Source organism: Gadus morhua, chromosome 6 (assembly GCF_902167405.1).
Source record: "Gadus morhua chromosome 6, gadMor3.0, whole genome shotgun sequence".
Lineage (NCBI taxonomy): Eukaryota > Metazoa > Chordata > Actinopteri > Gadiformes > Gadidae > Gadus > Gadus morhua.
The window spans coordinates 3506636-3520198 of NC_044053.1; the positions used below are offsets into that span (position 1 = coordinate 3506636).

The 13563-nt window shown below is 42.0% G+C and overlaps 2 protein-coding genes and 1 long non-coding RNA gene across 3 annotated transcripts in view; 1 reads left to right on the forward strand and 2 right to left on the reverse strand.

Annotated features, from left to right (window-relative positions):
* LOC115545850 (beta-1,4 N-acetylgalactosaminyltransferase 2-like) overlaps nt 1-13563 on the reverse strand; it is a 45629-nt gene that overhangs the window by 16046 nt on the left and 16020 nt on the right. The window lies entirely within an intron of this gene.
* Nucleotides 3759-5896, forward strand: LOC115545853 (uncharacterized). Its single transcript, XR_003977146.1, has 2 exons — nt 3759-3855; nt 4898-5896. It is a non-coding gene; the product is annotated as an uncharacterized LOC115545853 (long non-coding RNA).
* Nucleotides 6027-9407, reverse strand: LOC115545851 (uncharacterized). The gene is made up of 6 exons (XM_030359317.1): nt 9026-9407; nt 8027-8467; nt 7387-7542; nt 7029-7240; nt 6525-6838; nt 6027-6432 (listed from the first exon to the last, which is right to left on the reverse strand). Exons 1-6 carry the CDS (start codon nt 9031-9033, stop codon nt 6214-6216), a joined length of 1350 nt encoding a protein of 449 aa, XP_030215177.1. The 5' UTR covers nt 9034-9407; the 3' UTR covers nt 6027-6213.

The following is a 13563-nucleotide window of genomic DNA, read 5'->3' on the forward strand; positions in this document are numbered from 1 at the left end:
ACACTTTTTGCACTTTTTTGTGCCGATTTCGGATGACACAAAGCAAAATCATCTTAACAGATATCATGTTTGCGATTATCGCTGCTGTTAATTTGTGAAACGACAGTTACTGCCCTCTAGGGGATTTATTGGGTAACATCCATAACAACGCTGAAACCAGACGGAGGTTTGAAGGGTAGTTCCGGAGGCTTGGTGTGAATTACAACCACCTCACTTTGAAGCGCACCAAATCAGCCGGCCGAGACCTCCATGAAGATGTGGTCTCGGTTCGCTTCCAAACGAACCCTGGTGCGGTCAGAACCCAACCGGTATCACGCCAAGGCGTGAAATAGATACGTTGGTCCACATCGCAAGGCGTGTTCAGTGTCACACTTCGCCTGACCAAAGCGTGAGGAGTACACGCTTTCTTCTCCATTCTAAATGAATGGAGGAATAGCACCAACGAGACCTTCTCCTAGCATTTGGTGAAATTGTTACGTAGCAGGGGCGGACTGGCCATCGGGAGGTTCGGGAGATTTTCCCGAACGGCCGGACGATTTCAGGCCGAGCCGGCCGGCCGTAATTCTTTTAGATTTTTCTTATTATTATTATTATTTTATTTTTTATTATATGTTTGTCTTTTTTTTTGTTGTAAATGATGTAAAAAAAAATGAAAAAGTTCAGTAAGCCGTTATTTAGGGTGGCCTGCTGCCGGATATTTGCTTACAGCGCGAAACTGAGCTCTTGCCTGACGGTGAAACGGGGCCAATGTATTACTGTCAATTTAGAGGGGGAGCACCCCGACAGTGTATGGGGGCAAAGCGAGCGGCCAAAGCGAGCGGCCAAAGCGAGCGGCCAAAGCGAGCGGCCAAAGCGAGCGGCCAAAGCGAGCGGCCAAAGCGAGCGGCCAAAGCGAGCGGCCAAAGCGAGCGGCCAAAGCGAGCGAGCGGCCAGAACGTCCCCTCCCAACTTGGACTGCTCCGCGGTCTGTCATTTATGATTGGCTCAGCCTGACACACGGCCGGGTCACTTACTTCTCGTTGATCTCACTGAAGTTACACAGAATTACGAAAATGTCAAAAAGGAAAAAAGGTGGTGAAGAGGAAAAAGAAAAAGGAAAAAAATGTTCAAGACGCAGCCAAATGTGCTAAATTAACCGACCTTTTCCGTGGCAAAGCCAAGGTTGACGGCGACGCCCCTGTCAGCGAGACCATTGGTGAGGCGGGAACAGGACACAGCATGCTCGCAGCAGCGAGCATGTTTGGCATTATAATAATGACTTAAACTAATTATGGTAGTACCAGAGACGTCGGAGAACTATTCATAATATTGTAATGACCACGGAAGAGGCAGTGAATGAAGTATTGATTAGGGAGCGATTCTTTGCTATTGTTTTCTCTAATTATATAAATCCAGCTATATCAATTAAGGAAAGTCTGTCTGTGTGTGTGTCCTAATTTTTCTCCTAAACGGCTTGACCTATCACTCTGAAATGTCAAATGTCGCATAGCCCCTCAATATATACCTGGCCAGAGACTGACAGAGCCATTTTTCTAATTTGTCAATGCAAAAGTTGTCTAAAAAAAAAGCTTGATTAGTGATTTATGTGAAGCAGTAACCAGCAGACAATGTGTATGTGTATGACAATTTTTTTCCACTAAAATAATTGTATCTTGCACTATTTAGATCATTTTCAGCCTTGATTTACCTTTCTAGGCACATGCAATTTCTAATATTTTGTACATGGGCAAGATTGCTTATAAAATATTTCCCAGTGATCTTCACAATATTCTAAACACATGCACATCCCAACATTGACATGCAGTTGCAATATTTTAGGACAGATACACCATTAAACGTGTTTCTAATAAAATTTCTAGCGAGAAATATACCTTTCCTTGCATAATGTCCAGTAAGTGAATGTGTATGATCTTTATTTATCTTTATTATCTGAATTGGAAATGCAATATTTTAGGACAGATTCACCATTAAACGTGTTTCTCATGACATTTCTAGCGAGAAACATACTTTTACTTGCATAATCTTCAGTCAGTGATTGTGTCTGATCTTTAGTTTTATAGTTATTAGGAAGATTTTATCGGCTCACTCGCATGTTTCAACGATGTCAGGTTGCTAGGGACGCTGCTTTCGCTAAACTAGCAGCTCACGTGTTTCCTGCGTTTGTGTTATTAAACCGTTACTTGTTTATGTAACTTTTAATGATATCATCTTGTTAGAAACATGTATATCTGAGAGCCAACCCAGTCGCCAAAAGCATACGATGACAGTGTACGTTTTCGTGAACACTGGATTACGTCGCATTTCAACATAAAATAGTGTGTTATACACACACACACACACACACACACACACACACACACACACACACACACACACACACACACACACACACGGAATAGATTTTGATTTGGGCTGCTTCGAGGACATTTTGGGTGGATTTTGAACGGTATGTGGGCAGGAGGTTTTTTGCAGGACCTGGCAACCCTGCGCTGTTGCCCGATGCACTATCATTCAACTTGAACTGCGCGTAGATGAGACCGCCCAAAACTCCCCCCCCCCCAGCCTGTGGCTGCGCTGGATTTAGGAGTCCGAGGAAGGAAACCCAAACGCCGCCGTGTTTGGGTGGATGATAGAGTTTGGATCGGGTTAGATTAAATAATCTCGGATATAAATAACCATAATCGGGTTAAATAACTTCACATGGTGTGTCTGGTGTGTTTCCAGCATTCGTAGTGTTGATCAGCAGAGAAATAGTCCGCCAAGACGTTGAGGTTGCTTAGCAATCAGAGACTCTGTCCATGCAAGTGAACGGAGCGTTCACTCTTCGTCATAACTATCAAACCAAACATCCTTCACATTCACCGAGCGAACCTTATGAAAGTAAAATGCACATTTCTCGCTAGAAATGTTTCCATAAACGCATTTAATGGCGTAACTATGTTAATATTTCCACCCAGAATAAAGAAAGTTGCCGGCCGTGGCTGCCATGGACATGGCTGCGCTGGAGTCCGAGGTAGGAAACCCAAACGCCGCCGTGTTTGGGTGATAGAGTTTAGATCGGGTTAGATTAAATAATCTCGGATATAAATAACAATAATCGGCTTAAATAACTTCACATGGTGTGTCTGGTGTGTTTCCAGCATTCGTAGTGTTGATCAGCAGATATATAGTCCGCCAAGACGTTGAGGTTGCTTAGTAACCAGAGACTCTGTCCATGCAAGTGAACGGAGCGTTCCCTCTTCGTCATAACTATCAAACCAAACATCCTTCACATTCACCGAGCGAACATTATGAAAGTAAAATGCACATTTCTCGCTAAAAATGTTTCCATAAAAGCATTTGATGGCGTAACTATGTTACTATTTCCACACAGAATAAAGAAAGATGCCGGCCGTATGCTTCTGTCCAAGCTCACTACTCTCTGCCAGTGACGTCGGGTCAAGCTCAACGCTGATTGGCTATTGCGGCGCGTTACTCGCGTAAAAAGTTCAATTTTTTGAACTCCTCGTACGCGCGTATATGTACGCGCGTATATATACGCGCCTCATACGCACCTAAGTATGGCGAGTGGATAGTGCCAAACCTAAGGATTCCCTGGAAAAGGCGAAGGAGCAGCCTACCCTACGTCGCCGTGGGAACGTGTGAAATTTTGAATGGGATTGATTGGGACTGCAGACGAGAGACCAGCAGCGACGTCACGGCGACGGCATGGAAGATCCGCCCACCGGCGGCGGTGTCACGGCGACGTACAGAAGGAAATTCAGACAAAATGTACGTCTACTCTCGACGTGTGGATAAGTTCGTCGCCACTCAGACGCCTGCTACCCTACGTCGCCGTGGGAACGCCTGAACTTGGTATGTGCCCACAAAGCGCTTCAGTGTGATTTTATGACGTAGTTTACGATTAACTAGTGTTTTATACAACCAGCACATTTATATCACTTGGAACAGCAATGTATAATGTAGGACAGATAAACTGTTGTTTAAATGTAGGCCATTTTGATGGTGCCTGTTTTGATACGGTTATTCACTCTCAAAGTAGACCTATTATTGTTTTAGTTGAGATAATGAATTGCTCATTTGTTTGGGTAAAGCGCTTCCGTGTGATTTTATGACTTAGTTTAGGATTTACTAGTGTTTTATACAACCAGCACATTTATATCACTTGGAACAGCAATGTATAATGTTGTAGGACGGATAAAGTGTTGTTTAAATGTAGGCTATTTTGATGGTGCCTGTTTTGATACGGTTATTCACTCTCAAAGTAGACCTATTATTGTTTTAGTTGAGATAATGAATTGCTAATTTGTTTGGGTAATTTACTGTAATTAAAATGGGTAGGTCTACAGACTTGGCATTAAACACCACTGAAAGTGTTATCTTTTACTACAGTATATCTGTTAAGAGTCACATTTATACTTAATATTTATATTAATGTAATTAGATAAATGAATTTGATTTGAAGGTTTATTTTGGTTATTGGTTATTGGGTTTATTTAATCAGAGTCATACAGAAGAAATTGTGTAGATTATTCATTGATTGAGATAACAATGCTAAGAATATCTGATGTGGTGTAAAATAAAGGAGATGACAATGGCAGCCAACATAACCAGCGTTAAATCTCCTCTCTTGCCTGTTTTCATATTTCCTTGTACACACAGGAGACTATAGATCTACCAACACAACAATTTATTATCCGTACAATACCAAGAATAAACAGATTTTCACGAGTATATGATTACAATCATGAATACAATTTGAATTAAGCTCACATTCACAAACAAATATATTCTAAATGAATACTCTGAGCAAGCATGACAATACTGCAAGGCAAGCCATTACATCATGTCTTGTACTACACTAATGCTACTCAATACCTTTGCAAATACTTTGCAGGAGGGAGAAGCCCAGCACAGTGACCTGACTGCAATCGTGTGTTTGAGGCACTTTTCATCCAACTCTACGAGCAGTACTGTGGATCAAGGCGCGTATGTGGAGTCAGGCACCATTGTTTGAGCCATACCCCCACATCCGGCAAGTCATTATTATTAATATCATGGTGATGGAGAAAAGCACCACCCGGCTCCAAGTGATAAATACTGCGACAATCACAAGATGTTGAGTTTATAAACACTTTACCCAGCCAGTAATAACCTAGTATCTGTGCCATTTCCTGTGTAGCCATGTTGTCATCTGATATTATGCTTTGTTATACAAAAAAGGTAATACTTTTAGGCACTGCACAGGGAGAACTGTCGCGAGCCCATAGAGGCTCCATCTTCTGTTCTGAGGCCTGCTCCTGAGCTTCCTCTCCAGTCAACCAAACCAGCTCTTCAACCACTTGCCCACACCTCCACTTCTCCTGCCTGCCTCCCAGATTCTGGTTCCTGTGGTTCCGGTTCTAAACCTGCAGAAGCGTCTCTGATGTCCCTTACACCACCCAGCGCTACCACAAAAATGAAAGACAGGAGGCAAGGAGAAGACTGGCAAAATAGAGAGGAATTACTCTAGGGGCCAGAGTGTATAAGTGCATAATTAATTCTGAATGTTGAGCATATTCATGTGAGAAGTGTATTTTAGACAAGTACACCCCTACAGAAACTTACATAATTGTATTGTCTAGTCATTATTTTTGCCATTAATTGTTTAAGTCATTTTTTCTTGTTGTTTGATTTCATTGTGCAGTATACATTGTGCTCCACTTATTTTTACACAGGCATAGTATTGATTTGTGTAGTACCACAGGGTGGATTTGACCTTTCTGTCCTCTGAAACCTTAACACTTTGTAGTTCAGTACTGACATGAATGTTTATCAAAAAAGTGTCGTTATTAATGTGTCGTCTTTGTCCGTGTATATTTGCAGAAATGTAAGTAAAGAGAAACTCTTCAAAGCACTCTGACTTTCATTATTCAAGTGTGATACATTCACAGTGTTTCGGTGGCATATATGAACGACACGAGGGCTGAGAATATTAATGTAATTATTTTCTAGTTTCTATTATTTAAAAATGAAGAACTTGAACAGTTATTTGATGTCATTTATTTTTCACAAATACCAAACAATAATAAGACAATGCATTTATAAAACTGGAAATATAAAAAAGGCTTCTTTTTTTTTTGCAAATGCATAAATGAGCCAACCCCAAATTGGATGCATCAACCCAAACTGTCACATAAATAGTTTGCTCACTTATGGCACAAAATAGCAGAACTAGTCCGGTAAGTGAAGCTGTGCAACAAGTGACAAAGCTTGCCAGTAAAGGTCCATGCCGAAGACGTCACTGGTCATGTATGGATCAATCGTACCCCTTAAATGCTCCTCAATTGTCTGCTGCAGGTCTGAATGGACTGGTAAAACCTGAACCACAGCCACTGGGTCAGGTTCTGCAACAGGTCCTTCCCAGTCAATGCCCCAGTTTGTAGCATCAGCCTGTGGAAATATGGACCACATGTTGTAAGAATCGTAATATTGGATATGTTTGTTTTTTATGATCAGGTGTTTTACAATGAAATCAGTGTTACCAGATGAAGATCCTGTTGTGGCTCCAAAAGCAAGCCAGCCACCCATAGTTGTTGTGGGGACCTGTTTCCCTCTGTTGAAAGGGGATGCCTGTCCCACATCCTGATGAACTCCCTCAGATGCCAGTTCAGTCTTGGTAGGAAGATGTAGTGGAGACAGATGATGTGGCTATCTTCATCGGGATTCAACAATCCAACCTCTTCCAGGTACCTGAAGGTGTGGTAGTAGTTTGACACCACCATGACCCACACATCACGCCACAGCCTTTCAATCCTCTGATTGTGGACACTCTTCCCTGTGATGTGGCTACGTCTGTCTGATTTATATCAGTTGGACGGATGGGCAAGAAAGAGAAAAATACTTTTTGGGGTTTGTTTTGTCACGGTAAAGTTTCATCATTTGTTTGTCCCTGCATTATTGATTAAACAGCTTTATATAAATGTTTCAACGAAATCAACCAGTATGTAGTATACAAAGTATACAACCAGTATGAAATAAATTCCTACCAGGGCCCCGTTCTGGATGTTCAAGCATGAACCTGGCCACCTCAACATTTTCTCCTCCCTTGTCACTTCGTACGCGTTGTGGCAAACCATGTTCAGCGACAGCAGTCAGAAAACACTGGAGTACAGTGGAAGCCCTGTTGTTGGTATTGGCACTGAGAAACATAATCCGCCGGCTGTATCCATCAATACCTCCATGTATTACAATTTTCCACCTGTGAAGAGTTACGAAAACACTTATCTGATGTGGGAATATGGGTAATACAATGTTGGCACTACATTCTTGCAAAACCACAATAATAAATTAATAATAAATAAATTAATAAATAATATTTGTAAAATGCCTCATTAAAGGTCATACCGTATCAGTTTATGATTCCCATCAATGTGCCACAGGGAGAGAGGACCCGGAACGCTGTATGGAACCCTTGGAACCGTGTTTAACTGAAGCCCACGGAGAAAATTACCAACCGGATCAACAGCTTTCAGACCCTGACGAACCCTGTGCTGTGTGACTCTTGAGGAGGACAGATACTTGTTTACATAGCAGTTTACAAAGTGTACTTTATTATATAATTTGCAAATCAATAACAGTCAAGAGATGACCAATGCCTCTTCTATTGGTTGCAGGGGGAACTAACTCTCAATGTAGTGTAAATGAATCAAATGTATTACAACACACCTGCTGCTGCTGTAAGTAGGCTATAGCATTAATGCTATTCATTATGCTACATCCATGGCAGCAATGCATTTCACGAAACACTATTGCTTGATAAAAAAAATTTTTGGCCGATGACGATTATTCTGAGATAAACTAAAATCGGCCGGCATATTAATGGATCGGGCTCTACAAGGTAGTAGCCTATTGTGTTTACCTTCCAATCAATTGTCCTGTAATAGTCTCTTTTTCAATGAGGTTGCATCAATTATTTGATTTGTGAGCACATTTACATAAGCATGTCGGATGAATGTTGAATGAGTTCAACAATACGTGTCCTCACCTTATTCCCAGAGAATTCAGATGTCCAGTCACAGTCCTTATACCTGCATTTGGGCAATTTGAGATGAACTGGAATATAACTCTGCAGAGTTCTTCATCTGTAATGTTTGAATATGTCTGTCTCACAGACAGACCATATTCAGTCATCCTCCTTCGAATGGTCCGCTTGCTTACTCCAAGCTGTTTCGCAATGTCTCCAACTTTGAAGTGGCTCTCCAGGAGATAAAGCAGCTGCTCCCTTGACATGGCTTGCATACGTGCTCCATCGAGCTCATGAATGGCCATGGATAAAAGCTGACAGACCCGTTGCTCATCGGGCAAATCCCCTTCGGCTGCTTCAATTGTCAGCACATGGCTAATGTTTTCGAGAAATAGGAGAAGGTGATCGGTCCCAACTTCAGTCCTCAGGATTTCATCTATAGCATCTGCGATGTGGGCCAGGCTGAAAAAATATATCATGACATTAGCCAGCATTACTTTATTATTTTTATTCTTTCTACTGATTTGCAAGAGTTGAAAATGTCTGTGCATCCCATTCCATAGAAATGTAAAGGACGCCATGTTTCAATCCGGTGTCCTTTTAATAGGTCCATGTACCAATGCAACCGTGCGCCAATGAGCAGCTTTTCAATGGATATCTTTGGGACATTTCCCCGGTGTCCTTATAATAGGCTACGCCTATGATATGAACCCACCCTTACAATAATAGGCTAAATAGCCTATAATAGATAGATGCTAACTAGCTGCAGTAGCCTACCAAAGCCAGCAGTTGTAGCACCTCCAGTTCTAGGACACACTGAATTGAATAGGCCAACCAAGTGCAAACAAGACAGTAGATCATCCATCCATCCAGTTTTAAGATACGTCTTCCACCTACTAGGGTGACATCAGCAGCTGATGTCATATTTGCCAACCCTCCCGATTTTCCCGGGACACTCCCGATATTGCCGGGAGACTACCGTTTTCGTCCCGCGGCTAACAAACTCGGTCTGAAACTCACCCGGCCATTTTGTCGATGCCTTCCAATGCTTCCAAGTCTGTTCCAAGTAGGCTAGTCACACCGCCACGCAACGTAGGCAACAGCAAATTTAGTTGTTTATTTTAAAGGGCCTTTATTACTGCATAATAAAGGCCCGTCAAACACACTGTTTTAGAAGCATTCGCTTCATGTGCTCCGTGGAAGTAAGGGTATTCCCATTTGTGCAGTCGTTATTACGGGGTCATCCCTATGTTCCCCGCCGGGTCCTATGTTCCCCGGGTTCTATGTTAGGACCCTTTTTTAAAAAAAAAATAGGTCCTATGTTCGCCGTTTTTCCCAAGAAGGGTCCTATTTTTCCCTGTAGCCATACATACCGGGGAGCATAGGACCCTTTTCGGAAAAGCAGGGAACATAGGACCCTTTTCTGGGAAAAATGGGTCTTATTTTCCCCGCAATCTATCAATCTTTAAAAATATTTAAATTTTGACACGATATTCGCGTGATGACAGCCAATCGGCGTTCAACAGCGTGGCCACTGAGTGACATGTGTAACGTAACAGCCAATCAGCGTTCAACCGGCCAACTCAGTGCAGTAATAATAATAATAATAATAATAATAATACATTTAATTTAGAGGCGCCTTTCAAGACACCCAAGGTCACCTTACAGAGCATATAGTCATCATAAATCGTTTAAAAAACAAGACATTCTGGAAATAAATAAACATAAAAAATAAAAAATAAATAAAACAAAAACAAGACAAAACAAATCAGTTAGATATCCGGGGTGAACTGCAGCATGGAAGAGAAAGTGATTGTTGCCGTTTACGACTCCCGTAGCTCTTTATATGATACAGTGGAGGACTCAGCCTGTTTGAAGGGCAGGGGCGAAAAAATAAAAAGGGCACATTCTGGACAACAAGGGGCCCCACCAGCGGACACAGTGGCTTTTCTAACTTGATGGTATTTGGTTCCCCCAATGGAGCCTTAAAGACAGCGCTGCCTGGAAGGTCCTATCCCCTAACCTTAGCAAGCGCTGCCTTGAAGGTCCCATTCGGGGCACTTGTTACATCTCCATGTAGCACTTAAAAGAATAGTTGGGCTCATAATTTAAACGGGAGGTCTGGGGGATCTCAGAAAAAAAATAGCTTCAAAGACACTGTTTTCCCTTATTCTAGCGACTTTATAAACACCAAAATTAGTTGTTCACATCATTGTGCACTTTCCATTTTGGCCAAAGAAAGGAGGATGCCTTACTGATTTCATCTTTACTAACATTTAAATTTGACCGGAGAAAATTCAATGTGCCGCTACCATACAGTCTTTGACCGCTGAAAGCCAGCTACGGAAACATTTAAGGAAGTTTTCCTTCAGGTTGAGGTGATAGCTGACCATTATCGTCTCTCTTGCATGAAAAAACCTACACTTGAATGATCTTGAACGCTCAAAAAATGTATATACATTTTGAACGGATTATGCAAACTGAAAATATTGCGTTTTTCTAACTTGGCATCTAATTGCGCTTTTCCACTATGGGTACTGACTCTTATCCGCTTTTTGCTCCGTTATCCAGTGGAGATTTAAGTACCACTCGATGTAGCTGTTTGTCATGGCGACGCCACATGAAAGCAACGCCTCGCATTCCCCGTTCGTCAGCTACCAAAGAGAGGAACGTCTGCACCTCAATGGATAACCACAAAATGTTTTTTTTCGGTTTGCCATATTCTTGCTCCAGAGGGCACATCATCATCAGGGGCAACCTAGGGCACTCCTTAATTTTTGGTCACGTGTAAAGGGCAGCCAATAAGGCACTTTCTCTAATTTTCACCACCATAGAGGGCACTTTAGCACACTTTTTCAAACATGGGGGCACCATACTGGCAGAAGGGCACTAGAAGGGCATCGGACGGCAGAAGAGCACTATCAGGGCACAAGAAGGGCACTATTTTTATTTTTTATTTATTTATTTATTTATTTATTTATTTATTTATTTATTTATTTATTTATTTATTTATTTTAACTTAAATGTATTATTTGTTCTATCTATCTTGTAAAACAAATCTTGGCATTCAGTCTGTGGAAACAAAGGAAGAATTTCACTGCACAACTGAGAACGTCTCATTTATGCATATGACAATAAACACTTTGAATTGAATTGAATTGAATAAGGACCAGACGAGTAGAAGGGCACTATCAGGGCACTAGAAAGGCACTAGAAGGGCATTGGTAGGGCACTGGAAGGGCAATAGAAAGACCAGACGGCTGAAGGGTACTATTAGGGTACTAGAAAGGCACTAGAAGGGGACTAGAAGGACCAGACAGGCAGAAGGGCATTATCAGGGTTCTAGAAGGGAACTATCAGGGTTCTAGAAGGGCACTATCAGGGTTCTAGAAGGGCACTATCAGGTTACTAGAAGGGCACTATCAGGGTACTAGAAAGGCACCAGATGGGCAGAGGGGCACTTGAAGGACCAGAGGGGCAGAAGGGGACTAACAGGGCACTAGAAGGACACCAGATGGGCAGAAGGGCACTATCAGGATACTAAAGGGGGCACTAAAAGGGCACCAGACGGGCAGAAGGGGACTATAAGGGCACTCATTAAGGCGGATGTGGTGGAAAAACAGTTTTTGAGATAGGAAGGTCCTACCGCCCTGAAATTTGAATACCTTATTCTAGGGCCTAACTGGGACCCCCGCACCGAAACTTGGCCCGGTCGGACCCCGAGAGCAGGAAGGGGGGGCCCTTCCTTCCCGAAACTTGGCCCAGTCGGACCCCGAGTGCAGGAAGGGGGGGCCTGGACTTTCATAATCTTCGCTCGGTGAATGTAAAGGATGTTTGGTCGGATGTTATGACAAAGAATCATAATGTGAATGGGAATATTCTATAAATGTCTTTATATCACCTTTCGTCTCAACACTTCTGCTGCAGCCGCTTAAAGTCTCACTCCGAGAACCTTAAAATATGAATCAATCCATTAGAAGTATGAAAATATCTTCCCGGAGGCGTAACGGGGCAAACAAGGTGTCCTTTGACATCTACGTTTCGAGGCGATTGCAACAGTGCCACCTATGATCATATTTGAATACGTTTCGGGGTAGTAATTAGCTGTCGATTTTGGAGGCCTTTATCAATAATGACCATTTATAGATTTGCTTCCCGATGGAGATTTTTGACAAATTACATGTTATTTAGCATCTACACGTTGAGCTGACTCCAATGAGATCAAGCTCGCCCTCTTGCCACACCGAGATCATGTCCTAGAGACCTAGACCATAGGTGTACCATGTAAAATACATGTTACAATTTGCCCACAGAGTGTCATGCTTGGTGTCATTGGACTCAGCTCAATGTGTAGATGCTAAATAACATGTCATTTGTCACAAATTTATATCGGGAAGCAAATCAATAGCTGCTCCTTATTGATTAAGGCCTCCAATTTCGACAGCTAATTACTACCATTAAACATGTTCGAATATGCTCATGTGTGGCACCGTTGCAATCGCCTGGAAGCGTAGATGTTGAAGGACACCTTGTTCATCCTCTTACACCACCGGGAAGATATTTACATGCTTCTGATTGACTAATGAATTGATTCAGCTATTCCCCCAGAAGTCTGGGGTCAAAAGGTCAAAAGGAGACGGCACCACCCCGCTTATGAGACAAAAGTTAATGTGTATTTCTCTGATAACTTTTAGTCATTATTAAAGAGAGGCCTGATGCAAACAACGTTTTCACCGGAGAAAGAGGTTAAAGCTTAGAAATAAACACTAGGGGTTCACAGGTGGGACTGTCAAGCTAGCCCATATTTAGAAGAAATAGAACGCATAATATGCCTTCTATTTCTAGATCGACATAATCAACATAATCACTGTCTCATCCCCGTCAGACGCCATAGTGCTAGTGCTAGTATGCGTCTACCTCATGTGCAGTGGTGTATAAAGTACTCAAAAGCCATACTTAAGTAAAAGTACAGATACCTTACTGGAAAATTACTTAAGTAAAAGTAAAAGTCACCTTTTAGAATAGTACTTAAGTAAAAGTATTAAAGTATCTGATCTTTACTGTACTTAAGTATCAAAAGTACTTTTCTGATATTAAATGTACTTAAGTACTGAAAGTAAAAGTACAAGTAACCGCTGTTAATAAAAAAGCAAAGGGTCAGAATTTTGAGAATAAGTAAGGAATAATCACCGAGAGGCCGGGCAATAAACAGTTTGATATGCCCGGCTCGTGGACGGCTTACCGCCCGAGACGAAGTCGAGGGCGGTAACCTTCCGCGAGCCGGGCATATCAAACTGTTTATTGCCCTGCCTTGAGGTGATTATTCCGTTTATTCTACTTCGCGCCGGCCAACATAATAAAACAATTCAAATACTTTAATAATTAGCCTTTTTCTTATTCGTATTGCATGCTTATTAAATGTATGCTCTGCTTAAGTTCATCTCCCTCGAAAAGTAGTTCCCTTTAGAACTTCGGTGAATAACGTTAGCTCAACTGTAGGTAACGCGTTTCTATAGCAACCAAACAAGGCTGGATCTGATCTCACTAGTTTAACAACG